Source organism: Myotis daubentonii, chromosome 6 (genome assembly GCF_963259705.1).
Source record: "Myotis daubentonii chromosome 6, mMyoDau2.1, whole genome shotgun sequence".
Classification (NCBI taxonomy): domain Eukaryota; kingdom Metazoa; phylum Chordata; class Mammalia; order Chiroptera; family Vespertilionidae; genus Myotis; species Myotis daubentonii.
This window is the reverse complement of record NC_081845.1, coordinates 97,389,301-97,416,141: the sequence shown is the minus strand read 5'-3', so window position 1 is coordinate 97,416,141 and position 26,841 is coordinate 97,389,301. Positions and strand designations below refer to the sequence as shown.

Here is a 26,841-nt window from a genome sequence, read left to right as displayed (position 1 = left end):
CACTCACCGCTTTACCCCACAGACATATGGCTTTACCTCTCTGCGAGCTGGGGGCTGGGGGGCCTCCTGGCTGTGGTTGTGGCTGTTCTGTCCGCCTGTCTGTGTCGGCTCCATCGGAGAGGTGAGCCTGCCCTGACCCCCTCATGCCCCGCAGCAATGCCCCGCGTGGCCCCACCCACACCCTTCCTACTGCTTTCCCGGGGCGCCCTCAGCCCTGACACACCCTGGGAGGAAGGTGAGAAGCTGGGAGAGAGGAGGGGGAGACTGTCCAAGTGGAGAGGCCAGGCTTTGGCTGTGGGAACCACAGGAAAGTCAGCCGCGAGGAGCCACCACTGGGCGGGGGGGGGGGGGGGGGGGGCACTCAGGGCAGGGGCACCAGAGTGGGTCACACTGAGCTGCTTCCTTTCTTCCAGTGAGGAAGCTGGAGAGGAGCTGGGTGAGTCTGGGGCCAGGGGCGGGGCGGGGGGGGGGGGGGCAGCAAGAGGGGCTGAGACAGAGATGGGGGAGGTGAGAGAAGAGAGAGCAAGCAGGGGTGTGAGTCGGTGAGAAAATAAGAGGCAAAAGGAGAGAAATAAGAGAATGAGTAGAAAAGAGGAAAGAAATGGTACAGATATAGGAAGAGGAAATAAGACAGAAAAGAGAAAGAGAGAGAGGCCCAAATGAGAGAGACAAAGAGTGAAAGAGAAAGTCAGAGAGAAGGAAGGAGACACTGGGAAAAGGAAACAGACACCAAGACAGAGTAAGAGGGGGAGAGAGTGAGACACAGGAGGGGAAGGACCCGAGCTGAGGAGGGAGGAGGAGGGAGAGCAGTAAGGGAAAGGAGGGTTGGGGAGAGAGGGAGGGAGAGGGGGAGGAAGGAAGAGGAGCAGGGGGGAGGGGGGAGGGGAGGGAGAGGAGGAGGGAGGGAGGGGGAGGGGAGGAAGGGATAGGGAGGGAGGGAGGGAGAGGGGACTGAGGAAGTAGTGAAGAAAGTGGGGTGGGGCGGAGCTCACAGGGAAGGATGGGAGAGGCCCTGTGACCCCTGCCAGCCTGTGTGCCCCCGGCCCAGGCCCAGGCCCAGCTCCCGGAGCAGGAGCAGGAGCAGGAGCTCCACTACGCATCTCTGCAGCGGCTGCCCTGCAGGGAGCCGCCTGGCCATGGCCACCAGGAAAGGGAAGACTCCTTGCAGGACCCTGGCACCGACTACACCTGCGTTGCTGACAAGAAGCCCACCTGAGCACCCGCCCCCAGCCCGAGTGCATCCTGTGGCTCACCCAGTAAACACCTTGGTCTCAAACTTCCTGTGTCTCAGAGTTCTCAATCCGTCTCAAGCCCCTCAACACTGCCACCATCAAACCTAAGTCACTTCCCTTCCCACCCACTCTGGGGTCAAGTAGTGATTTCTTGGCTAAAGAAGGGTGTCTAGGGACCCAAGCTCATCTGAAGGCTCGAAAAGAATACAGTAGTCCCCCCTTACCCATGGTTTCACTTTGAAACAGTGGAAACACTGGTCCAGTTACCCCTGGTCAGAAAATAGTAAACGGAAAGTTCCAGAAATAAACAATTCCTAAGTTTTAAATTGCGCACCATTCTGAGCAGCGTGATGAAATCTCTATCCCGCTCCATCCTGCCCGGGGTGTGGCTTATCTGTGTGTCCAGCGAACCCACCCTGGACATGCTACCTGGCCGAGGCACTTAGTAGCCAGCCAGGTTGCAAGGTCGGCAGTCGAGGTATCACTGCGCTTGTGTTCACATCCCCCGATCGCAGGCCAGTGCCCATGTCATTCACCTCACTGCATCCATCACACAGGCAGGCACTGTATCCTCTCATGTCACAGGAAGCAGGGTGAGTATAGGAAAATAAGATATCTTGAGAGAGAGAGAAACCACAGTCACATCATTTATATTATAGTACTAGAGACTTGGTGCATGAAATTCGTGCACAGGTGTGATCCCTAGGCCTGGCTGGCAATCGAAGCATGAGTGTCTGGTATGGAAAGGCAGGTCCCAGCTGACCTCTGGGCCCTAGGCAGCACCTGAGCCCCCAGGGCCCCGAGCACCCGCCTCTGTCTGAGTCATCGGACCCCCGCCCGACTCTCTCAGCACTTGGGAGCCAGGCAGTGGCATCACCACCACTGCCGCTGGTCACCATCTACAGGGCGATGGAGCCCCACTCACACCCACCTTGGCCTGGCACCACCCGCTCACCTGCTCCATCATCCTGCTGCATCCCGCTGTTGTCTGGGCTCATTGGGGCCAGCAGCACCTCCACTGCTGCCCGCTGCCTGCTGCCCGCTATGTTCCACGCCGTTCCCTGGTGGTCAGCACAGGTCATAGCAAGCAGTAGAAACTCCTGGTCGAACTCCCGGTCAAGGGGACAATTTGCATATTAGGCTTTTATTATATAGGATATTGTTATAATCGTCCTATTTTATCATCGTTAATCTCTTACCATGCCTAATTTATAAATTAAACTTCATCATAGGCATGTATGTACAGGAAAAAACCACAGTATATAGAGGGCTCAGTCCCGTCCATGGTCTCAGGCATCCATGAGGAGTCTTGGAAGATACCCCCCATGGGGGACTATTGTCTTTGTCTGTGGGCAGTTGACAGTTGGACCAATCAGATTTGATATCCCTCATTTCTCCGCCTCCTGGGCTGGGAGAGCTGGGTCACTTCCTGTTGAGCCCCAGGCTGGGGGAAGGGGGGTCCTCCAGGCACAATTGCTGGGAAGCTCCCTCCTTGGGCATTCCTAGGCCAGGCTTAGCAGAAAGGAGAACCCGGAGAGGGGCACACTGGGGTATTGGGGGACGGGGAAGGAAACAGAGGCTCGCTGGAAGTTAGTGGTGGGGCTGATTTATTGGGGTCTCCTGAAGAGTGCTGGGGTCACTGGGGTCTGGAATCACTCATCAGAGGCATCCAAGAGGCGGCAGTGTCCCCGGGTGGCAGTGGCCTGGCAGGGAGGTGGCCGAGTCCCTGGTGCTACGAGGCTCCTCTCGCCTTGGCCTCTGTCTCCCCGCTCCAGCGCGCTCGCTGCTCCACCTTCTCTTAGGCCATTGTCATGGCTCCATGACGCACACTTGCCTTGGTAATAGATGGTGCTGCCCATGGCCACGGAGAGAAAGCTGAAGGCATAGAATCCAGCCCGAAGGAGGAGGGCCGCGAGGGGCCCTGGCCCAGGAGGTCCTGCATGTGGGTGGTGGAGAAGGGCTTGGTCAGGGACTGGGGAAGAGGTGTGTGCCGGGGGAGGGACAGCAGCGGGCGCCTTGGGGAAGGACTCTCAACTTCAGGGAAAGTGGAGCCTCCAGCCAAGGGGGGGACTCACCTTTCTCCACCACCAGCAGAGTCCCGTTCCCTGTCCCAACACCCAGGCCCAGCACCTCCACCCGGCACACGTAGACGCCGGCATCTGGGCCTCGGGTATCCCAGATGTGCAGCTCCGCCTGGTGGTCACAGAGGAAGCGGGAAGAGGCAAGAGGGGCCAGGCGGCCCCTGAACTCTGGGGTCCCATTCTTCACTTCCTTCCCCGGGGCCACCATGTCCCGATACCATGTGACAGAGCCAATGGCCAGTGTCCCTTGGCTGGCATTGAAGGAGCAGGGCACGAGGGCAGCGGCACCCTCCTGGGCATGAACCTCAGGGGGCTGGGACACCCAGAGAGCACAGGATCCTAGGGGCAGAGAGAAGACCCAGGTAAACGCCTCCCCCGATAACCCACCCGAGGAGAAAAGACAAGAGAGCTCACCGAGGACTGTCCCAGCTTGCGGGTGCCTCGTTAACCCCTTTCCTCCTTACCAATCTAATAGTTAATATTGCTTATTAAACCCTTTTCTAATTCTTTCCTATACCAACCCTCACCCTGCCTCTCATTGTTCCAGCTGCACTCATCAGCAGCATCTTGCTGAAGCTTACCCTGCAACAGTGACATGGGCTGCCAGTTAACTGGTGTCATTGATCACATCTCTCCAGGCACTATGCCCGCTGGTGGGTCCGCCGCCACCGCCTTGCTGCTTTGTGTTTTGCTAAAGAGCATCAAGCACTTAAATATCCTGGCTGTCATTGATTGAGATCCCACTTAACTGATCGAAATGGACGAATTAAACCCATTCTTGAAATCCCTGATTAAATTCTCGAGTTAGTGAAATTTGCCAGGCATTCTTCTCTTTCAGTGGTTCTCAAACTTGGGAACTCATGGATAGCACCTAACGTCTTTGTTGAACTGGTCCCTGGGCCCAGTGGGTCTGGAGGGGGTCTGGCTGGTCTGAGCTACAGACAGGTCTGAGTCCAGGAATATGTCTGACAGGGAAGGTCTCTCAGTGAATTAAAATCAGTTCCACTAGGAACTTAGATTTAATTAGGTCTCCCAAACTCCTAATTATATCTACACCAAGATATAAACTCATCAAATTAAAACTGACCCCTTTAAAGAAATTGACCACTTCAAGCCAATTTTGCTGGTTCTTTCAACTTTATCTTATTAGGAAGGTGGCTGGGAAGAAAGGCGCTCTGGGTGGAGGCTGGGCGTGACCATGACCGTGACCATGACCGTGCCAGCAGGCAGCATGGAGGGGACCGAGCGGGGAGTTCCGGGTGTCATCTCCCGTCAGGGCTCCCATCAGCCCCCACCAAGCCTGCTCTCCAGACATCTCTATCGAGCCTCCCCCGGCCACTCCTCCTGGCCCACACCCCTCAGGGTCCCGGGAGGAAGCCGTCACCTGGATGGAGTACGATGAAGACGATGAAGACGATGAAGACGAGCAGCAGCGTCCGGGCCACGTGGGAGGGCATTCCAGCTGACGAGGGGACCTGAGCGGCCAGGCTGGCCCAGGAGGAACGACCCTCGCTGAGCAGGCCTTGGTCCCCAAATGCCGGTGGACTTTCTAGGACACACAGGACTCACACGTCACCTGCCAGGGACCTCCGCCTCCTGGCACCTTGGGCATGGAAGGCATGGCTGAGGAGAGAGGCTTCTGCGGACGGTGAGGTCTGTGTCACAGGAGGTGGCTTAAGTGTTAGAGGCGGAGTGGAGGCCTAGGTGTCTGCAAAGCCAGGGTAGGTGGGTGAGACCAGGATGTGGTTCCCCCAGCTTCCGATGTTCAAGAAGACCAGCCCTTAACCCGGAAGACCGCTGGGAGCCCTCCTGGGCCCAGAGTGAACCTGCTTTCCCACCTGTTGGCTCCTCAGTGCCCAGGCCCACCCATCCATTTCTTTCCCTGGAATCCGGCCCTCCCAGGGGCAGCTCTAGAGATTGTATAATTGAGGGGATTAGAAGAAGCGAGCTGATTGGTGGCGGTGACAAGGTTGGCTCGGGGCTTGCTTCCTGTTTGACTTAGACCTGCGAGGTTTGGCCGGGTGAGTGCAGCTGATGGAGAAGTTTGAACCCTTCATATTCAAGTCTCCATGGAAGGAGTCCAGCTCGCTGGGGTCGGCTTCACCCACGATGTTCTGTGTGGACTGCCCACCCCCGGTACATTCACTCCGTTACTGCTGCATTCGTTATTTAACCAGCGTCCACTGAGAACGCAGAGGCCATTACAGGGAATGTGTTCGTACAGACACAAAGGAAAGACGCATTGTGTGCATGTAGCTCACGGTTGTTGAGGGGTTAATACAAGAATATGGCACACACGTGCATGGCAGAGCCGCGGGAGGAGCCCAGCACAGGGACAAGGGGGTGACCTGGGATGTGCCTGGTGAAACAGGGCCAGCCTCGCCACACACTTCTCTCTGGCTCCTTTGATGTTATGTATTTATTTTATTTATTTTATTTTTAAAATCCTTACCTGAGGATATGTTTATTGACTTGAGAGAGAGGAAGGGGGGGCGGGCGGGGAGACAGACAGAGAGAGAGATCCCAGTGCACAGGACAATGCTCCAACCAACTGAGCACCCCGCCGGGGCTCTCTGTACCCTTTTAGATGAATGCGTTGTTTTTCTTGGTGCCTGTGTTTCTAGCTCTGTTCACAATACGGTGTAGATAGCTAGCGCCCTCCACCCGCCACCCCCCACCCCCCACCCCCAGGTGATCTGAAGCTTTTCGTTGTTTTGGAGAAGCAGTCATCTCATGGTTAAGCCCGCAGCGTGGAGTCTGACTGGGTGCAAATCCCAGCTCCCCGCAAACTATAAGCTCCAACAAATGTGACTTCTCAGAACCACTTCGACAAGCAGGCGCACCACAGCCCGGAAGGACGGCCTCCGCCCTTCCCCATGCGCGGCGCTGTGTCGGGGCCACCCAGCCCGCGGTGGGACGGAGCTGCCAGGCTGTGCGAGGTCTGCCCCCTGGTGGTCCTGGAGCCTGAGGCAGCCGGAGGCACCAAGAGGTGGCTTTTCCCACCTGGCCTCCGCCCTGTCCCTGACCTTGCCTGGTCCTATCGACACCTATCACCGCCCGAAGAGTCAGCGTAGAGGAAAGGGCGTCTCCCCCTCAGCTGTGAGAAGCCCCCGGTTCGGAGAGGTGGGAGGTCACCAGTCTGTGGCCGGGGGTGGGGTGGATGGGCCACCCGCTGAGCGCACACTCAGCACAGGGCACTGCTCCACCGCCCAGGGCCACGCGGCCTGGAAGGCAGTCTCGTTGGAGTCCTGGTTCCTCTACTGACGCGTCTGCGAAGTGGGAGTCGCATCTGTTACTGCCAGACCCTGCTGTGCTGGGCAGTGTCGCCCCAGCCCCTCCCAGTCCCGGGCTAGGCTGACCGACGTGACAGCCGGGCCTGAACTGAAGGGTGTCTTGCTCTCTTCCTCTTTCCTCTACCTATGATTTTCAATATCCAAAACCATTGTAGATTCCAAAGACAACACTTAGATGTAACCCGTCTAGAATAAACCTGGGGCGTGTGTGGCCCTTTCAGGAACCCTGAGACACCTGGGAACTTCACCCTGCGGGCGGGAACTGCCCTGCACATGAGCTCAGTGGACACAGGATGGAATCTTCCAAAAGAGCAGTTCACCAGGGACTCCAGACTCGATGAACAGAAGAAGCTGTAGAGTTGCCTGGCCGGCGTGGTTAGTGGCTGAGCATCGACTTAAGAACAAGGTTCGACCCTGCGGTCCCCGTTCAGTTCCCTGTAGGGCGCATGCCTGGGTTGTGGGCTTCATGGGGGGGGGGGGGGGGAGGCATGCAGGAGGCAGCCCATCAATGATTCTCTCATCATTGATGTTTGCCTCTCTCTCTCTCCCTCTCTCTCTCTCTCTCTCTCTCTCTCTCTCTCTCCCTCTCTCTCTCTCCCTTCCTCTCTGAAATCAAGAAAAATATTTTTTAAAAGAAAAGCTGTAAAGTGATGCACACACCTCTTGTCTAACTTCTGTAACACCCAGCTGTGTGCTGACTAGAGTGCGATCAGGACCAGTGAACGCCCAACACAGAGCTCAGAGCAGGTGACGAGGTGCCAACCCCGAAGGGACCCTGGGACCCTGCACAGGTGATCCCACTCAGCGGGTGTCTCTTCTGAGTGCTGGCAGGGGTGAGAGGTGGGCGACTTCTCTGACCAAGTCCTTACAAACGTTTTCAAACTAATTAATGGTTCCAGTTTATACTTTCAACCTCTGACCACGACGTCTCCTTTGAGGTTCATAGCATTGGACCCTGTCACCTTCGTTCTTTCTGTGTCATTGTCCAACTTCCCTCACATTCACCAAGAGCTGGCATCTGCCTCTCCAGTTTCCTTCCTGTTTCCACCTCTGTCATCAAGACCTAATGGCCAGGTAGATGACATTTATATATATATACTAGAGGCCCGATGCACGAAATTCATGCAAGGGGCTCAGCCCTCGCAGCCTCGATGGCTTGCCTCGGCCCTCGCAGCCCTGGCTTCGTCTGGAAGGTCGTCCAGAAGGATGTACGGAAGGTCATTTGGCTGTCTGGTCTAATTAGCATATTATGCTTTTATTTTATATATATATGTGTGTGTGTGTGTGTGTATATATATATATATATATATATATATATATATATATATATATATATATAATTTATTTCAGAGAGGAAGGGAGAGGGAGAGAGAGACAGAAACATCAATGATAAGAGAGAATCATTGATCGGCTGCCTCCTGCATGCCCCACACTGGGGGTCGAGCCCGCAACCTGGGCATGTGCCCTTGACCAGAATCAAAACCCAGGAACTTTCAGTCCACAGGCCAATGCTCTATTCACTGAGCCAAGCCGGCTAGGGCAGGGTAGATGACATTTTAAATACTTAGATACATTATATACAGTAACATTCACAGGTATTAAGCATACAGTTTGATGAACTCTGGCAAATATATGTCAACAATGCTGCAACTGAGATGTAGATTATTCCCATCACCCCAGAATTTTTCTCATGTTCATTTTTGGTCAACCCTTCCCCACTCCCAGAAGCAACCACTGGTTTTTGCCCCTATAGATTAGTTTAACTTATTTTTGAATCTCATGTAAATGGAATCCTATGCTATGCACTCTTGTACCTGGCTCCTTTCATTCTGCATAATGTCTGTGACATTGATCTATGTTGTTGCCATATCAGTAGCTTGCCCCTTCATTGCTGAGTAGTATTAGATTATACGAGTTTGTTTATCTGTTCACTTCATTATGTACAATTGGATTGTTTCTTATTTTTGGCTATTATAAACCAATCTCCTATGAACATTCTTGTACACATCTTGCATATGACTTTTCAATACACAATTTCTTTTTAAAAAAATATTTTTATTGATTTCAGAGAGGAAGGGAAAGGGAGAGATAGAAACATCAATGATGAGAGAGAATCATTGATCGGCTGCCTCCTCCACGCCCTTTACTGGGGATTGATCCCACAACCCAGCATGTGCCCTCACCAGGAATCTAACCATGACCTCCTGGTTCATGGGTGGACGCTCAACCACTGAGCAACACGGGCCGGGCTCAATACTTGATTTCCCAGTTGCTTCACCTTGTCCACTCCAACCATAACCTTGACTCTACATGACCTACACCTTGGATCTTATCACCGTGGAAGCTGTTCCACTTTCGAGTTTTACCTCCTTTTTCACAGAAACATAAGGGCTTTACTGTCATAGCCACAGTTTTTTTGTTTTGTTTTTGTAAAATGTATTTTTATTGTTGAAAGTAATACAGATGTCTCCCTTTTCCCCCATTGACATCTCCCTGGCCACTCCCACCCCTCAGCACATGCCCTACAGTCTATGTCATTGGTTATGCTTATATGCATGCATACAAGTCCTTTGGTTGATCTCTAACCCCCCTCCCCCCCTCCCCCACAACCCTCCCCGGCCTTCCCGCTGTAGTTTGACAGTCTGTTCGATGCTGCTCTGCCTCTATATCTATTTTTGTTCATCAGTTTATAATGTTCTTTATTATCCATGAATGAGTGAGATCATGTGGTATTTTTCCTTCATTGACTGGCTTATTTCACTTAGCATAATGCTCTGCAGTTCCATCCATGCTGTTGCAAATGGTAAGAGTTCCTTTTTTATAGCAGCATAGTATTCCATCGTGTAGATGTGCCACAGTTTTCTAATCCACTCATCCGCTGATGGGCACTTAGGCTGTTTCCAAATCTTAGCTATTGTAAATTGTGCTGCTATGAACATAGGGGTGCATATATCCTTTCTGATTGGTGTTTCTGATTTCTTGGGATATATTCCCAGAAGTGGGATTACTAGGTCAAATGGCTGTTTCATTATTAACTTTTTGAGGAAACTCCATACTGTCTTCCATAGTGGCTGCACCAGTCTGCATTCCCACCAGCAGTGCACGAGGGTTCCTTTTCTTCCACATCCTCTCCAGCACTTGTCATTTGTTGATCTGTTGATGATAGCCATTCTGACAGGTGTGAGATGGTACCTCACTGTTGCTTTGATTTGCATCTCTCTAATGATTAGTGACTTTGAGCTTTTTTCATATGTCTCCTGGCCTTCTGTATGTCCACTTTCAAAAAATGTCTATTTAGGTCCTTTGTCCATTTTTTGATTGGATTGTTTATCTTCCTTTTGTTAAGTTGTATGAGTTCCCTATAAATTTTGGAGATTAAACCCTTATCGGATGTAAAATTGGCAAATACGTTCTCCCTTGCAGTGGGCTTTCTTGTTTTGTTGATGGGTTCTTTTGCTGTGCAGAAGCCTTTTATTTTGATGTAGTCCCATTTGTTTATTTTCTCCTTAGTTTCCATTGCCCTAGGATAGGGGTGGGCAACCCCTGGCATGCGTGCCAAATATGGCACGCCAGTAACTTTTGCTGGCATGCAAAATCCTCTCTTATAATCTTCCATTTACAATTTTTTTCTTAATATCAACTTTTTTATTTTTCAGATAAATTCAGTGTAGGTGCATCTTAGCTAAATAAATAATCTTACATAACAAGTTATCTTAAAGACCACAGACATGACTGACAAGAGAAGGGAAGAGCAATTTCAATAGTGTCGAAAATGAACTATTGAGGACTTGGAATGCCATTCCAGAAAATTTTTTCTGTTTAAAAAACTTTGCAACAGTGTTTCTCTCCATGTTTTCATCCACATACGCTGTGAATCTTTGTTCTCAGTGATGAATTTTGTTAAGTCTCGTAATAGGAGTAGCCTGATGGATGAAAGTAGTAGCTTGTGCATATCTCTGAAGGTCACAAAATATGAACCTGATGTAAAATCCCTGTCATCAGTGATGCAGCAGCAAAAGTCCCACTGATAATATCAAACGGAGCCATAAAGTTTTCTGTCGGACTGTCAGTGTACATATATACATTAAAAAATAAATGTATGTTTCATCATCATATACTGTGTTTTTGTCGCTCAAATGGATTTTATTTCTTCAAGGTTCTTCACATACGTACACCTTAAGAGATATCAAGTAGGCGTAACATGTTCTCAAAAAATTAGGGTTGGCACACAGAAGAATTTTGAGTCAGAGATTTTGCTGGTTTTGGCACGCACTCACAAAAAGGTTGCCCATCCCTGCCCTAGGAGCTGTATCCGTAAAAATATTGCTACAGCCCTAACCAGTTCGGCTCAATGGACAAAGCATCGGCCTGCGGGCTCAAGGGCCCAGGTTCGATTCCGGCCAAGGGCATGTACCTTGGTCTTAGGCACATACCCAGTAGGGGGTGTGCAGGAGGCGGCTGATCGATGTTCCTAACTCTCTATTCCTCTCTGTAATAAATCAATAAAGTATATTTTAAAAAATATATTGCTACAACATTTGTCTGCTATTTTGCTGTCTATGGATTCTTCTAAGATTTTTATGGCTTCCCATCTTACATTTAAGTCTTTTATCCATTTTGAGTTTATTTTTGTGTACGGTGTAAGTTGGTGGTCTAGTTTCATTTTTTTGCATGTATCTGTCCAATTTTCCCAGCACCATTTATTGAAGAGACTGTCATGACTCTATTGTATGCTCTTGCCTCCTTTGTCAAATATTAATTGAGCATAATGGCTTGGGCGAATCTCTGAGTTCTCTGTTCTGTTCCATTGGTCTATATGTCTGTTCTTGTGTCAGTACCAGGCAGTTTTGAGAACAGTGGCTTTGTAATATAGCTTGATATCTGGTACTGTGATCCCTCCAACTTTGTTCTTCTTTCTCAGGATTGCTGGGGCTATTCGGGGTCTTTTTTTAAATATATTTTTATTTTTATTTTTTAAAAATATATTTTATTGATTTTTTACAGAGATGAAGGGAGAGGGATAGAGAGTTAGAAACATCGATGAGAGAGAAACATCCATCAGCTGCCTCCTGCACACTCCCTACTGGGGATGTGCCTGTAACTGAGGTACATGCCCTTGACCGGAATCGAACCTGGGACCCTTGATTCCGCAGGCTGATGCTCTATCCACTGACCCAAACCAGTTAGGCCTCAGGGTCTTTTTTTAATTCCAGATGAATTTTTGGAGGGTTTGTTCTAGGTCTGTGAAATATTCTGTTGGTACCTTGAAGGGGATTGCATTGAATCTATAGATTTCTTTGGGTAGTATGGACATTTTAATGATGATTCTACCAATCCATGAGCACGGTATGTTCTTCCATTTGTTTATGTCTTCCTCCATCTCTTTTTTCAGTGTCCTGTAGTTTTCTGAGTACAGGTCTTTACCTCCTTAGTTAGGTTTATTCCCAGGTATCTTTATTTTTTTGTTGCAATGGTAAATGGGATTGTTTTCTAATTGTTTTTTTCTGTGAGTTCATTATTGGTGTGTAAAAAAAGCCATAGATTTCTGGGTGTTAATTTTGTATCCTACATTGCCAAATTCACTTATTAAGTCTAGTAGTTTTTTTTATGGAGTCTTTAAGGTTTTCTATGTACACTATCATGTCATCTGCAAATAATGACAGTTTTACTTCTTTTCCAATTTGGGTGCCTTTTATTTCTTCTTCTTGTCTGATTGCTATGGCTAGCACTTCCAGTACTATGTCAAACAGGGGTGGTGAAAGTGGGCATCCCTGTCTTGTTCTTGTTCTTAGGGGAAATGGTTTAAGTTTTTGCCCATTGAATATGATGTTGGCTGTGGGTTTGTCATATAAGCCTTTTATTATGCTGAGGTATGGTCCCTCTATTAGTATTCCCATTCTGATGAGAGTTTTCATCAAGAAAGGGTGTTGGATTTTGTTGAATGCTTTTTCTGCATCATTGATATGATTACTAGTATGTGATTTTTGTCTCTCAATTTGTTTATGTGATGTATCACGTTTATTGATTTGCGGATATTGTACCAGCCTTGCATCCCCGGAATAAATCACACTTGGTCACAGTGTATGATTTTTTGGATGTAATGCTGGAGCTGATTTGCTAATATTTTATTGAGGATTTTAGCATCTGTGTTCATCAGGGATATTGCCCTGTAATTCTCTTTCTTTGTAGTGTATTTATCTGAGTTTGGGATTAGGATAATGCTAGCCTCATAAAAAGAGCTTGGAAGTGTTCCTTCCTCTTGAATTTTTTGGAATAGTTTGAGGAGGATAGGTGTTAGTTCTTCTTGGAATGTTTGGTAAAACTCCCCTGTGAAGCCATCTGACCCAGAACTTTTGTTTGCTGGGAGTTTGTTTGTTTGTTTGTTTATTGCTGCTTGTATTTCATCTGCTGTTATTGGCCTATTCAGATTTTCTGATTCTTCCTGATTCAGTTTTGGAAGATTGTCTTTTTGTAGGAATTGTCCATTTCATCCACATTGTCCAGCTTGTGGGCATATGATTGCTCATAGTATTTTCTTACAATCCTTTGTATGTCTGTGGTGTCAGTGGTAACTTCTCCGTTTTTATTTCTGATTTTATTTATTTGGGTCCTCTCTCTTTGTTTCTTGATGAGTCTGGCTAGAGGCTCATCAATCTTGTTTATCCTTTCAAAAGCCTAGCTCTTGGTTTCATTTCTTTTTTCTGTATTGCTTTTTTAGTCTCTGTGTCATTTATTTCTGCTCTAATCTTTATTATTTCCTTCCTTCTACTTACTCTGGGCTTTTCTTGTTGTCCTCTTTCTAGTTCTTTAAGTTGTAGGGTTAAATAGTTTATTATTAATTTTTCTTGTTTGTTGAGGTAGGCCTGTAGTGCTATGAACTTCCCTCTCAGGACTGCTTTTACTGTGTACCACATATTTTGGATTGTTGTGTGTTCATTTTCATTTGTTTCCAGGAATTTTTTTATTTTTTTAATTCTTTATTGTTTAATGATTTCCTTCTTAATCTCATTGGTAACCCATTCATTGTTTACTAACATGCTAGTTAGGCTCCATGTGTTTGAATGTTTTGGGGTGTTTTTACTTAGTTGATTTCTAATTTCATTCCACCAAGCCAGCATTACAAGAAATGCTAAAGGGGTTGCTGTAAGGGATTGCTGAGAAGAAGAAACAGAGAGAGAAACCTAGCCATACAGAATTAAAATGGCTATAAATAAGTACATCTCAATAATAACCCTAAATGTAAATGGATTAAATGCCCCCAATCAAAAGGTGTAGGGCAGCTGAATGGATACAAAAAACATGACTCAACTATATGCTGTCTACAAGAGACCCACCACAAAATAAAAGACACACAGAGATGAGAGTGAAGGGATGGAAAAAAATTTTCCATGCAAATGGAAAAGGAAAAGAAGTTGGAGTAGCAATACTCATATCTGACAAAATAGACATCAAAATGAAGGCCATCACAAGAGACAACAAAGATCACTACATAATACTATCCAACAAGAAGATATAACCCTGGTAAACATATATGCACCCAATATAGGTGCATCTAAATATTTTTTTAAAAAACTTCTAGAGGACTTTAATGGAGAGATTGACAACAATACAGTCATAGAGGACTTTAGCACCCCTCTGACTTCCCTGGACAGATCTTCCAGACAAAAACTTAACAAAGAAACAGTCACTCTAAAGGACACACAGGATCAGATGGATTTAATAGACATTTATAGAACATTTCACCCCAACGCAGCAGAATATACATTCTTCTCAAGTGCGCGTGGATCATTCACAAAAGTATGAAGTTCCCTCAAAAAACTAAAAATGGAACTCCCATTTGACCCAATAATCCCACTTCTAGGAATATATCCCAAGAAATCAAAAACACCAATCAGAAAGGATATATGCACCCCTATGTTCATAGCAGCACAATTCACCATAGCTAAGATTTGGAAACAGCCTAAGTGCCCATCAGCAGATGAGTGGATTAGAAAACTGTGGTACATCTACACAGTGGAATACTATGCTGCTTAAAAAGGAAGGAACTTTTACCATTTGCAATGGCATGGATGGAACTGGAGAGCATTATGCTAAGCAAAATAAGCCAACCAATGAATGAAAAATATCACATGATCTCACTCATTTGTGGAATATAATGAACAACATAACCTAATAAACAAAAATAGAGCCAGAGGGGGGAAAATATACTAGAATATAATAGAAGTAATCCTGTTATTTGCAGATTTTTAATATCTCCTACAACTTTTGTGATACCATACTATCTTAGCACAGTTTTGGTAATATATTTAAAATCCTTTTATTCTTTATTTTGATATATATTTCTTTATTGATTTCAGAGAGGAAGGGAGAAGAAGAGCGAGATGGAAACATCAATGATGAGAGAGAATCATTCGGCTGCCTCCTGCACGCCCCCTACTGGGGGATCGAGCCCGCAAACCAGGCATGTGCCCTTGGCCGGAATCGAACCTGGGGCCCTTCAGTCTGCAGGCTGACTCTATCCACTGAGCCAAGTCAGCTAGTAAAATCCTTTTATTCTTGAAATATTAATGTTTATTGCATGTAATACTATTATATGTAAGATCGTTTTTCTTGAATAACTGGTGTTTATTGCATGTAACATTATCATATTTAAAATCATTTTTCTTGAGCCATTAATATTTACTGCATGTAACATTATTATATTTAAGATCATTTTTCTTGAAATATTAAAGTTTATTGCATGTAATATTATTACATGTAAGATCATTTTTCTTGAAATTAAAAAAAAAAAACCTGAATAAAATAAAAACTAAAACTACAGCCCAGCCTGGCCTGTGTGGCTCAGTGATTGAGCATCAACCTAGGAACCAGGAGGTCACAGTTCCATTCGCGGTCAGGGCACATGCCTGGGTTGCTGCTGGACCCCCAGTGTGGGGCGTGCAGGAAGCAGCTGATCAATGATTCTCTCTTGTCACTGATGTTTCTATATCTCTCTCCCTCTCCCTTCTTCTCTGAAATCAATAAAAATATTTTTTAAAAAATAAAACTGCAGGGGAGAGGGGACAGAGCTGGGGGAACTGCAGCCCAGGAGAGGGGGCTGGGGCGGACAGAGGGGGGAAGGGGCCAAATGGTGACAGGAGAATAGACTGTGGGTGGTGAGCACACAGTGTTGGCCTGCAAAGTTGTATGCCTGAAGCATGTTATTAACCAATGTTACCCCAGTAAATTCCATATAAAAGCACACACACTGCAGTCCACCACAGCACTTCCTGTCTCCCTCCTTCACTTTTTCTCCAGGGGCACCTACTGCCTTCAATATATTTGTTTATTTTTTTTTAAATATATTTTATTGATTTTTTACAGAGAGGAAGGGGGAGGGATAGAGAGTTAGAAACATCGATGAGAGAGAAACATCGATCAGCTGCCTCCTGCACACCTCCCACCGGGGCTGTGCCCACAACCAAGGTACATGCCCTTGACCGGAATCGAACGCAGGACCCCTCAGTCCACAGGCCGACGCTCCATCCACTGAGCCAAACCGGCCAGGGCTATTTGTTTATTTTTATTGTCTCTCTTACTCAATTAGACTGTCCCTGAAGACTTTACATTTGTTTGGTTCAGTGGGATAAGAAGCATGCCTGGCATACAGTAAGTATTCAATAAATATTGTGAATGAATGCATGAATGAAGAAATGAACTCCCCCTCCCCCCCACCCCCCACCCCCCCAGGCAATGAGACCATTGGAAGTGCAGGGTTGCAGCTTTCTTCCAAGGAGAGAGGCAGCTGCAATGAAGGGAAGTCAAGAAGTCAGAGTCCCGCCTGCAGGGTCAGGAGCGGATGAGAAGCGAGAACTCCCAGCAGCAGACGGGGACAGGGGAGGGGAGGAGGGGGAAAGGTGTATCAGTGCTGGGGCCGGGACATGGAGTCTAGGTAGGGAGTCAGGACAAAAGGGTCTCAGCGAGGGGGACACACTGTCCCCCCCCTCCCCCATCCCCTAGCAGTGACCAGCCAAACAGGGCAGCAAGGGAGACGAAGGGTTTGCGGAGGGGGGGCATTTATCAGGACTACTCATCCTCTGTTGAACCCACGGCAGCGACCAGCGCGCGCGCACACACACACACACACACACACACACACACACACACCCCTAATGTCTGCCTCTCACCCTAGCTCATGTCCATAAATGCTGTCTCTCTAAACACCACTTTCAGTTCCTCCAAAGAATCTACTCAAATTCCTGAGTTCTGTAGATTTTACTACAACATGCAAAGGGGATAAGATGAGGTTACATTGTACATTCTAAAGCAAACACGTTAAAATGCCTTTGTTAGACATTTCTGTATTTCCAAGTGCCTCTCAAGCTGCTGAGCTGGGAGTGAAGTTTTGCTGCCTTTCCAGACCCTGCGCCCATGTGGCCACCCTCCCGGCCCTCCCACAGCACAGACAGATCCAGCCGGCACCCCCTCTCCCCTCCCCGTGGCTCCCTGTGTGAGACCCTGAAACCCACCAGATGCCGGCCTCAGTCACCTGAGCCTCCGACCGGGTTTAAAGACCACCTGTCCCTGACAAGAGATGTCCCAGGGGTCTTCCTGCTTCCCCACACCCCGCGGGCTTTCAAGATACTCCTTTCACACACACACGCAGGGCTCTCCTTACGAGGAATTTGAAAGAATGTCGTTTTCTCATTTCCAATCTACACTCAGCTCCCCTTCCTCCTGGAGAGCCAGTGGGAGGAACTCTAAGGACAAAATAGGCAGGTTTAGGGAATAAAGGGGGTCCATGGGGGAGGAATGCGTATGTGAAGGATGAGGTAACTCTGGCCTGAACAGCTTGGAGATGCCAAAATGCTTATCTTACAAAGGACAGAAAAAGGCCACAGGATAAGGGGAGGAGGAAGACATACATTCACAGAGGATAAAGAAAAGTCACAGGATAATGGAAAGAAGGAAACATTTTCACAGAGAATAGATGAATGTTGCAAGATAAGGGGAGAGAAAGAAGGGTCACCACTGGGCTTTGGTCTTTGAAACTGATACTATGCAACAAAAAAACCAAGAGGAAAGCATGGGGGTCCTAAATTAATGAACGGTCCAATTAGAAGGGGTCAGGTTCAAATGAAGAACTGCACCATGCATAAACCGGAGGTAAAGGGGCAGGAGGCGAGATTTTTTTTATTTTTCCCATTAGAGAGCAGGCTTTTCCCATTTGGGGGCCCCTCCTCAGGGGGTCTCCTTTGGGGACACCTCTGCCCAGATGGAGTTTATATATTAGTGGTTCTCAACCTTCCTAATGCCGCGACCCTTTAATACAGTTCCTCATGTTGTGGTGACCCACAACCATAAAATTATTTTCGTTGCTACTTCATAACTGTAATTTTGCTACTGTTATGAATCAACGTAAATATCTGATATGCAGGATGTATTTTCATTGTTACAAATTGAACATAATTAAAGCATAGTGATTAATCACAAAAACAATATGTAATTATATATGTGTATTCTGATGGTCTTAGGCGACCCCTTGTGAAAGGGTCATTTGACCCCCAAAGGGGTCATGACCCACAGGTTGGCGACCCACAGGTTGAGAACTGCTGTTATATATGCTTCCAATAAGCTTCTACATTTTTTTTTGCCATTTTTTTATAATTTTATTATTATTATTTTTTTAAATTTTTTAATTAAATCTTTATTGTTCAGATTATTACAGTTGTTCCTCTTTTTTCCCCCCATAACTCCCCTCCACTCAGTTCCCACCCCACCCTCCGCCTTCACTCCCCACCCACTGTCCTCATCCATAGGTGCACGATTATTGTCCAATCTCTTCCCGCATCCCCCACACCCCTTCCCCCCCACCAAGAATAGTCAGTCCATTCCCTTTTTATGTCCCTGATTCTATTATAATCACCAGTTCATTCTGTTCATCAGATTATTTATTCACTTGATTTTTAGATTCACTTGTTGATAGATGTGTATTTGTTGTTCATAATTTGTATCTTTACCTTCTTCTTTTTCTTCCTCTTCTTAAAGGATACCTTTCAGCATTTCATATAAAACTGGTTTGGTGGTGATGAACTCCTTTAGCTTTTCCTTATCTGTGAAGCTCTTTATCTGACCTTCAGTTCTGAATGATAGCTTTGCTGGATAAAGTAATCTTGGTTGTAGGTTCTTGGTATTCATCACTTTGAATATTTCTTGCCACTCCCTTCTGGCCTGCAAAGTTTCTGTTGAGAAATCAGCTGACATTCGTATGGGTACTCCCTTGTAGGTAACTGGCTTTCTTTCTCTTGCTGCTTTTAAGATTCTCTCTTTGTCTTCTGCTTTTGGCATTTTAATTATGATGTGTCTTGGTGTGGTCCTCTTTGGATTCCTTTTGTTTGGGGTTCTCTGCCACTTCCTGGACTTGTAAGTCTATTTCTTTCACCAGGTGGGGGAAGTTTTCTGTCATTATTTCTTCAAATAGGTTTTCAATATCTTACTCTCTCTCTTCTTCTGGCACCCCCATAATTTGGATGTTGGTACGCTTGAAGCTGTCCCAGAGGCTCCTTACACTATCTTCGTATTTTTGGATTCTTTTTTCATTTTGCTTTTCTGGTTGGGTGTTTTTTGCTTCTTCGTATTTCAAATCTTTGACTTGATCCTTGCGATCCTCTGGTCTGCTGTTGGGAGTCTGTATAATATTCTTTATTTCAGTCAGTGTATGCTTAATTTCTAGTTGGTCCTTTATCACAACGTCCAGGATCTCACTAGATTTCTTGAGAATCTCACTACATTTATCGCCAGTTTCTAGAAAATTCTTGAAAAACCTAAAAAGTGTGGTTTTGAACTCTATATCCAGTAGTTTGCTTTCCTCCATTTCTGTCATTTGTGTCCTGTTTCTTTGTCTCGGCATTTTTTTATGCTTCGCTGTGTCGATAGAGTGGCTTTCTGTGCTAAGTGTCCCAATTACCTGAGGTAGACACTCTTAGTGCACCCCTTTGTGGTCTTTGTGCACAGTCTTGTTGTAGTTAAGCCTTGATTGTTGTAGGTAAAACTGGGAGGATTTGACCTCCAGGCCAATTGGCTGTGAGAATCAGCTGTGTCTACGGTGGGAGAACTTCTGTGCTGAACACACCCTTATGGGGCAAGACTTGCTTCAGTGGGGCTTTGGTGCTCACTGAGTCTGCCCTCTGAGTGTGTCCCTTATGGATCTGAGGAGTTGTAATTGGATGGTCCCACTCTGACCACTGGGTATACTGGCTCTTGGAACTAAGGAGGTGCTAATCTAGCCTTTTCCTGAGGCTACCCAGCAGAAGCCAGCTGTAAAACAATGCAAGTTGCCCTGGGGCCTTGAGGCAGCTGCAGTTTGTTAAGTTATTTTCAGATTACAAAGGGCCGGGCCTTTCATATGCAAAAGCCTCTGTGCATGGCTTGGGCGGGGCGGGGTCTCAGGGCATCAACAGGGCAGGTGGAGCGAGCAGTATGGCTGCTCTCAGTCCTGCCTTCAGAGGTCCTGGCAATCACCGAGAGTGCCTCCAAGAGAAAGCTGCCCTCGAGTTCCAAACGGTTGCCAGACAGTCCCGTTTCTCCCATATGAGTCTGGGTCCCCAGAGACTCACCCGGAACTGGAGCTCAGAGCCTGAGACTCCCTCCCAATTGAAAACGACATCCGCGCCCTCAGCCGCCAGCCCTCTCCGCATGCACCGCCACACTTTTGTATTTACTTCTGCACAGCACCTCCTCTGAGTCTCGGTATGCTTTTCTCTTTCCTTCTAGTTGTAGAATTTCCACTCAGCCAGTCTTCCTGTGGTTCTGGATGATGTCCGTTCCATCTTTTAGTTTTATTCTTGAAGTGGTTGTGCGAGGCAGCAATCTCCGGTGTTTACCTATGCCGCCATCTTGGTTTTCTCAAGCTTCTACATTTTTATTGAAGAAATCTGTTAGGCCACGAATTTATTCTTCATCTTCATCAGACATGAACCCATGAGAAGCAATCTATATCCCGAACCCCATGTTTCACTAGTGTCAGCACAAGCTGATGAGGAAGTGAGGCCTGGAACTAGAGGAGGAGGAAATGAGAGAAAGGGGAAGTTTGGGGGGGCAGCCTCCCAGGAGGCTGTGGGAGAGGAGAGCCATCAGAGACACAGCCAGCTTGTCTGTCTCCACCAGCATCTGCTGAGCCATGAACCAAGCCCGGGATTTACAGGGTAGGCAGCTGGGATAGGCAGAAGCCTCAAAAGTGAGCAGGAGCGCCCTGCTGGCGTGGCTCAGTGGCTGAGCGTCGACTATGAACCAGGAGGTCACGGTTCGATTCCAGTCAGGGCACATGCCTGGGTTGGGGGCTTGATCCTCATTGACGAGGGGAACGGGAAAGGGGAGGAGGGAAGGGGGAGGGGGAAGGAGGCAGCCAATCAATGATTCTCTCTCATCATTGATGTTTCTACCTCTCCCTCTCCTTTCCCCTCTGAAATCAATTTTTAAAAAAATATTTTTTTAACGTGAGCAAGAGTGACAGACGTGGGCCAAGGGGCCAGCAGGGCAGTTACTGGCCTAAGACGGCACGACTGCGATGCCTGGGGCTGGTGGGCCGTGGCGGGGGTACATTAACTTTTGTGCCCCCTCAGGAGGAAAGGCCTTTGGGCTGCTGAAGGCCCAGCAGGAAGAGAGACTGGATGAAATCAATAAGGTAAAAGGGGGAACTAAGAGGGAAGGGCTGGGGCTGGGGCTGGGGGAAGGGGCCCGGACAGAGGGCCTACCCTGGCTCTGGCTTTTCCCGCAGCAATTCCTGGATGACCCCAAATACAACAGTGATGAGGATCTGCTCTCCAAATTGGAAGCTTTCAAGAGTGAGGGGGAAACTGTAGGGATGGGTGGGAGGCGAGGGGGTAGGAGTTCCCCAGAAACAGCGGGGAGAGCAGACGCAGTACTGTGTGGTTGGAAGAAGGAAGACTGCCTCCATTGCCCCTTCCCTGGTCGCATCCCTTCCCTGGTCAGCCCCTCGCAGCAGCCCCTCTCAGTTCAGGATGCCTTAACAGGGCACTCCAACCCAACCCCTGCTTCCTCTGCCTGCCCCCCTTCTCACACGCCTCCCCTACCTAGCACTGGTAGCAACCCCCTTCTCAGGGCTCTGCCCTGCCCCTGCCCTTCCAGCCAGAGCTTATGTCTGCTTTCTCCCCTCACCCAGAGAAATACATGGAGTTTGACCTGAATGGAAACGGAGATATCGGTGAGAAAGGGGGGGTTGGGGGTGTGCAGACCCAGGGAGAGGTCTCTCCTACTGTGCTCCACTGGATGGGGATAAGATGGTTTGGGAAAGAGTCCAGCTACCAGGATTAGACGAAGGGACTGGGAATGTGGCAGCACAGGAGAGAGAGAAGAAATCCCCTCTCCTCACCCCCATCCTTTATCTCCAGATATCATGTCCCTGAAGCGAATGTTGGAGAAACTTGGGGTACCCAAGACTCACCTGGAGCTAAAGAAATTAATCAAGGAGGTTTCCCAGGGCTCTGGAGAGACTTTCGACTACTCTGACTTCCTCAGGATGATGTTGGGCAAGAGATCTGCCATCCTCAAAATGTGAGGGACTGCGGGGGGCGAGGGGGGACAGAGCCAGGGTGGCCCTCGGTCCAGTTCCAGCCGCCCTGTCCTGACAGGTTTCCTCCCCACCCTGCTCCAGTCCCTAGGCTCCCCTTACACACACTCAGCACCCGCTCCTTCTGTTCTTTGAGGAACCCTTCCAAGGCCTTATCCCCACCCATGGTTCTGGTCGCACAGCCCCCAGCACTCCCACCCCCGTCCTTCTTCCTCCTCCCACCTCGAAACCCTCATCTTCTTCTGGACTTTCATAGCTGCCTCAGATTTATTCTCCTGAGAGGATTGTTCCCTGACCGCTATGTCTCTTCCCATCTCAACCAGGATCCTGATGTACGAAGAGAAAGCAAGGGAGCAGGAGAAGCCAACATGTCCTCCAGCCAAGAAAGCTATCTCTGAGTTGCCCTGATTTGTGGTGGGATTAAAGGGGCTTCTAATGACTCCAACACAAAAAAAGAAGACAAAATTGTGAGCCAGAGTCGAACTAAAATAAATTCTCCTCCTTCTCTAGATGAAGTCACATGGTCTCTGTTTGGGGATTTTTCCCGGGGTTGGAAAGAAGTGAAGCATCTTTGAGGGATGGGCAGCAAGGATTTGCTGAGATGAGCAATGTAACTACTACAGCAGATAGTTTTTTGTTTTGTTTTATTTTAATCCTCACCAAAGGATACGTTTATTGATTTTTAATTATTTTTTAGGGAGAGACAGAAACATCGATGTGAGAAAGAAACATCAATCAGTTGCCTCTCCTATGCACCCCGACCGGGATTGAACCTGAAACCTTTTAGTGCATGGGATGACACTCAACTGGCCAGGGCTACAGCAAATGGTTGTGTATGCAAGGGGGATTCCAGATGTATAAGATAGCCTTGACCTCAAGGAAGTTAGGGGGTATGAAAAGACAGGTACAGGAAGGAAGGAAGGAAGGAAGGAAGGAAGGAAGGAAGGAAGGAAGGAAGGAAGGAAGGAAGGAAAGCACCCAGGCCTATCGTGAAGAGCAAGGATTATCTTGAACCAACATTCTCCATCACTATAAGCTTTATGACCTTAACAAATCACTCAGCCTCTCCGAGTCTTTCACCTGAAAAGAAAGATAAACATGATCCCCCTGCAGTGCCTGACATATCATTAGCCCTCAGTAATGTTTGAAATCGAGTGGATGGCCCTAGACCGTTTGGCTCAGTGGATAGAGCATCGGCCTGCGGACCAAAAGGTCCCGGGTTTGTTTCTGGTCCAGGGCACGTACCTTGGTTGCAGGTTCCTCCCTGGTTGGGGTACGTGCAGGATGCAACCAATTGATGTTTCTCTCTGTCTTTCCCTCTCTTCCACGCTCCCTAAAAATCAAAGGTAAAACGTCCTCAGGTGAGGATTAACAACAACAAACTGAATGGATGGATGGACAGGTAGATGGATGAAAGGACTGGTGTAATTGAATGAAGTAAAGGATTCACGACACTATAAGCCCTGACAATTTAAGTCTTAAGTGAGTCTTTGAGGTTCTTTTGGGGACAAGCTATAAAACTGAAGCTATCTAATGAAAGGGGAAGGGGCTTGGCTTCGGAGGACGCTGAGGGCAGATGCTAGGGATACAGGGTCCCTGGACGGCAGAAAGGGTTAGACAGCCAACCCCCTGGGAAGGTAGAAGCCGAAGGGCTCAGTGAGACTATCCCTGAACCTTTCCTCCAGGGGGTCCAGATGAGCTGACCAGCAACCCCCAGTCACTAGCCACTATTTCAGCTTCCCTGACTCCCTGCAAAGAGGGAACCCAATTGCCCAGCTTGCTTCCTGTGCTGAGGACACACTGGGCCCCTGAGGCCACCCATGCTGGCCCTCACAATGGGGAAGCCAGGCTGGCATCCTGAAGAATGCTGCAGCGACTTCCCAGCACTTCAGATGAGGATGAGATCATGAGTGAATAAAGTATCTGAATATAACAAAATCAATAGCTAGCCTCTATTAAGCACCTACCTGTGAGTGTGAAAACAAGAAAAAAAGGCCTCCCTTTCTCTTTGCTGTGGCCTTCCACGACTTATGAGAAGCTCCTCTGATTCAAACAGCCCCTCTGTTCAAACTGCAAGACAAGCTAAGCTACTCTCAGGGCTACGTTCTTGCATACATACCCCTCCTCGCTGCTGTTTTTTACAAATCAGGGATAATTAGTGGGAAGTTCCCTTCTCCCCTCCTCTTCAAACAAAGCCTCTTTTGAACTCTTCATAACTTTCACTTTATTTTCTTTATTGATTAAGGTATTACAAATGTGTCCTTATCCCCCCATTGCCCCTCCACCCCCACCCCCCACCCCCGCTCATGCCCTCACCCCCCTGGTGTCTGTGTCCATTGGTTATGCTTATATGCATGCAGACAAGTCCTTTGGTTGATCTCTCCCATAACTTTTATTCTTTGCATGTTTTACGTACAGTTTTGGGTGAAGATGCTGATAAAAACACCTCCCTCGGACATCTGCCCAGACTAAAAAACAAACAGACTTTTCAAAGACAACCCCTCATGTCTGCTCAACTCCAGCCCTGAAGCCCCCTCCCTTCCTCGTCACCTAGCAACAGCAGCCAAGGCTTTAAAGGGGAGCAGCCTTTTGTTCTTGGCCCTTGTATTGGTTAGCGTGCACCAGGCCCTTTCCCTTTGGGGAGAGTAAAAATAATAAAACTTTCTCGCTGCATCTATCTCTTCCTTTAGTTGAGAATGCTTTCACAGCCCGAGTCACAGTCAAAAACCCTAACACCACTATATACTGGATACCATGCTAATGCTTTCTGAAGCCAGCCAATGAGTCTGCTTAGGTGAACATGTTCTGCAGAAACTTATACAGAGCTGGCAATAGTAAAGCTGTATTACAAGACTTAAAGACATTGAAGTCAATAAGATCCCTGAGAATGACTTATAAGAAAAAATTTTTAAAGATATTTTTATTGATTTCAGATAGGAAGGGAGAGGGAGAGAGAGATAGAAACATCAATGATGAGATAGAATCATTGATCAGCTGCCTCCTGAACACCTCACACTGGGGGTCGAGCCTGCAAGCAGGCATGTGCCCTGACCTGGAATAGAACCATGACCTCCTGGTTCACAGGTCAATCCTCAACCACTGAGCCGCGCCAGCTGGGCCCATATGGCCTTTTTCTAGGACTACGGCAAACAGTCTCAGGCATACGATGTCATCGAGGAGCACTTCCAATACAAGAAATGACCAAATGAAGTTGGCTTTTGTTTCTAAAAAAAAAAAAAAAATGCTTTCTGTGTATTTATTCACTTAATCTTCACAACAACACTGGTGACACCAAAAACAAAGAGCCCGGCTGGCGTGGCTCAGCGGTTGAGTGTCGACCTATGTACCAGGAAGTCACGGTTTGATTCTCGGTCAGCGCACGTGCCTGGGCTGTGGGCTCCATCCTCTATCCCCAGTAAGGGACATGCAGGAGGCAGCCGATCGATGAGTCTCTCTTATCATTGATGTTTCTATCTCTCTCTCCCTCTCCTTTCTTCTCTGAAATCAATAAAAATGTTGGTGTTTGTGTGTGTTTTTTAAAGAAAAAAATATCTGGGAATCTTAAATAATTTGTTCATTCAGGATAAGCAAATTGGTTTATATTCACACAATAGACTATTATTATACAACAATAGGAATGAACAAACTATAATTACATGCAATAACATGGGTGAAATTCATTAATATGTTGAGCAGAAGAAGACAGACACAAAGAGCCCTCACTGGTCCTGGCCAGTGTTCTCAGTTGTTAGAGCGTCGCTGGCACATTGAAGGGTCTCACGTTCAATTCCCCATCAAGGGCATGTATCTGGGTTGAAAGTTTGATCCTGGCCCTGGTCGGGGCATGTGCGGGAGGCCCCCAATCAATGTGTCTCTCACATTGATGTTTCTCTCTCCCTCTCCTTCCCTTCCACTCTCTCTAAAAATCAAGGGGAAAAATAATCCTCCAGTGAAGATTAAAAACAACAAAAAAGAGCCCTTACTGTACAATTCCATTTTTATAAAGAACAAAAACAGGTAAAACTAATATATGTTGTTAGAAGTCAGGATAGTAGTTGGCCTTAGGGAAGGCCAGAGACCGATTGGGCAGAGGGAAAGGAGCAGAAGGGCAGAGGGGAGACATGCCTGTGTAAGCGAAGAGAGTAATAAAAACCAGCCCTGGCCGGCTTGGCTCAGCGGATAGAGTGACCGCCTGCGGACTGAAGGGTCCTGGGTTTGATTCGGTCAGGGGCACATGCCTAGGTTGTGGGCTTGATCCCCAATAGGGGGCGTGCAGGAGGCAGCCAATCAATGATTCTCATCATTGATATTTTTCTCTCTCCCGCTCCCTTCCTCTCTGAAATCAGTAAAAATATATTTTTTTAAAAAAGAGAGATTAGCCATAACCGGTTTGGCTCAGTGGATAGAGCGTCGGCCTGCGGACTGAAATGTCCCAGGTTCGATTCCGGTCAAGGGCATGTACCTTGGTTGCGGGCACATCTCCAGTAGGGAGTGTGCAGGAGGCAGCTGATCGATGTTTCTCTCTCATCGATGTTTCTAACTCTCTATCTCTCTCCCTTCCTCTCTGTAAAAAATCAATAAAATATATTTAAAATAAAAAAAAGAGAGAGTAATAAAGTCAGAGACATAAAAGAGGCCAACTCATCTAGGGTCTCATAACTCACTGT

The 26,841-nt window shown here is 47.5% G+C and overlaps 3 protein-coding genes and 1 non-coding gene across 5 annotated transcripts; 3 read left to right on the top strand and 1 right to left on the bottom strand.

Annotated features, from left to right (window-relative positions):
* LST1 (leukocyte specific transcript 1) lies at positions 1-1,276 on the top strand (the record flags this gene model as incomplete). Its single annotated transcript, XM_059702269.1, has 3 exons — positions 1-121; positions 414-436; positions 1,049-1,276. Coding segments are annotated over 3 exons (312 nt in total), but the record flags the coding sequence as incomplete, so codon positions are not given.
* Positions 1,277-1,298: 22 nt separating this feature from the next.
* On the bottom strand, positions 1,299-5,120 carry NCR3 (natural cytotoxicity triggering receptor 3). Of its 2 annotated transcripts, XR_009453539.1 has the most exons (4): positions 4,698-5,120; positions 3,308-3,652; positions 2,188-3,168; positions 1,299-1,848 (listed from the first exon to the last, which is right to left on the bottom strand). XR_009453539.1 is itself a non-coding variant. In XM_059702086.1 (3 exons), the coding sequence occupies exons 1-3, from the start codon at positions 4,768-4,770 to the stop codon at positions 2,885-2,887; spliced, it is 702 nt and encodes a 233-aa protein (XP_059558069.1). In that variant the 5' UTR covers positions 4,771-5,120; the 3' UTR covers positions 1,958-2,884. The 2 variants fall into 2 exon arrangements, 1 of the variants encoding a protein (XP_059558069.1); XM_059702086.1 differs by lacking the exon at positions 1,299-1,848 and having other exon boundaries at positions 1,958-3,168.
* A 15,557-nt stretch (positions 5,121-20,677) lies between these two features.
* AIF1 (allograft inflammatory factor 1) lies at positions 20,678-22,683 on the top strand. The gene is made up of 6 exons (XM_059702085.1): positions 20,678-20,789; positions 21,207-21,268; positions 21,362-21,428; positions 21,767-21,808; positions 21,996-22,158; positions 22,498-22,683. The coding sequence occupies exons 1-6, from the start codon at positions 20,765-20,767 to the stop codon at positions 22,580-22,582; spliced, it is 444 nt and encodes a 147-aa protein (XP_059558068.1). The 5' UTR covers positions 20,678-20,764; the 3' UTR covers positions 22,583-22,683.
* Positions 22,684-24,944: 2,261 nt separating this feature from the next.
* On the top strand, positions 24,945-25,074 carry LOC132237824 (small nucleolar RNA SNORA33). The gene has a single exon (XR_009453650.1). It is a non-coding gene; the product is annotated as a small nucleolar RNA SNORA33 (small nucleolar RNA).
* Positions 25,075-26,841: the final 1,767 nt, after the last annotated feature.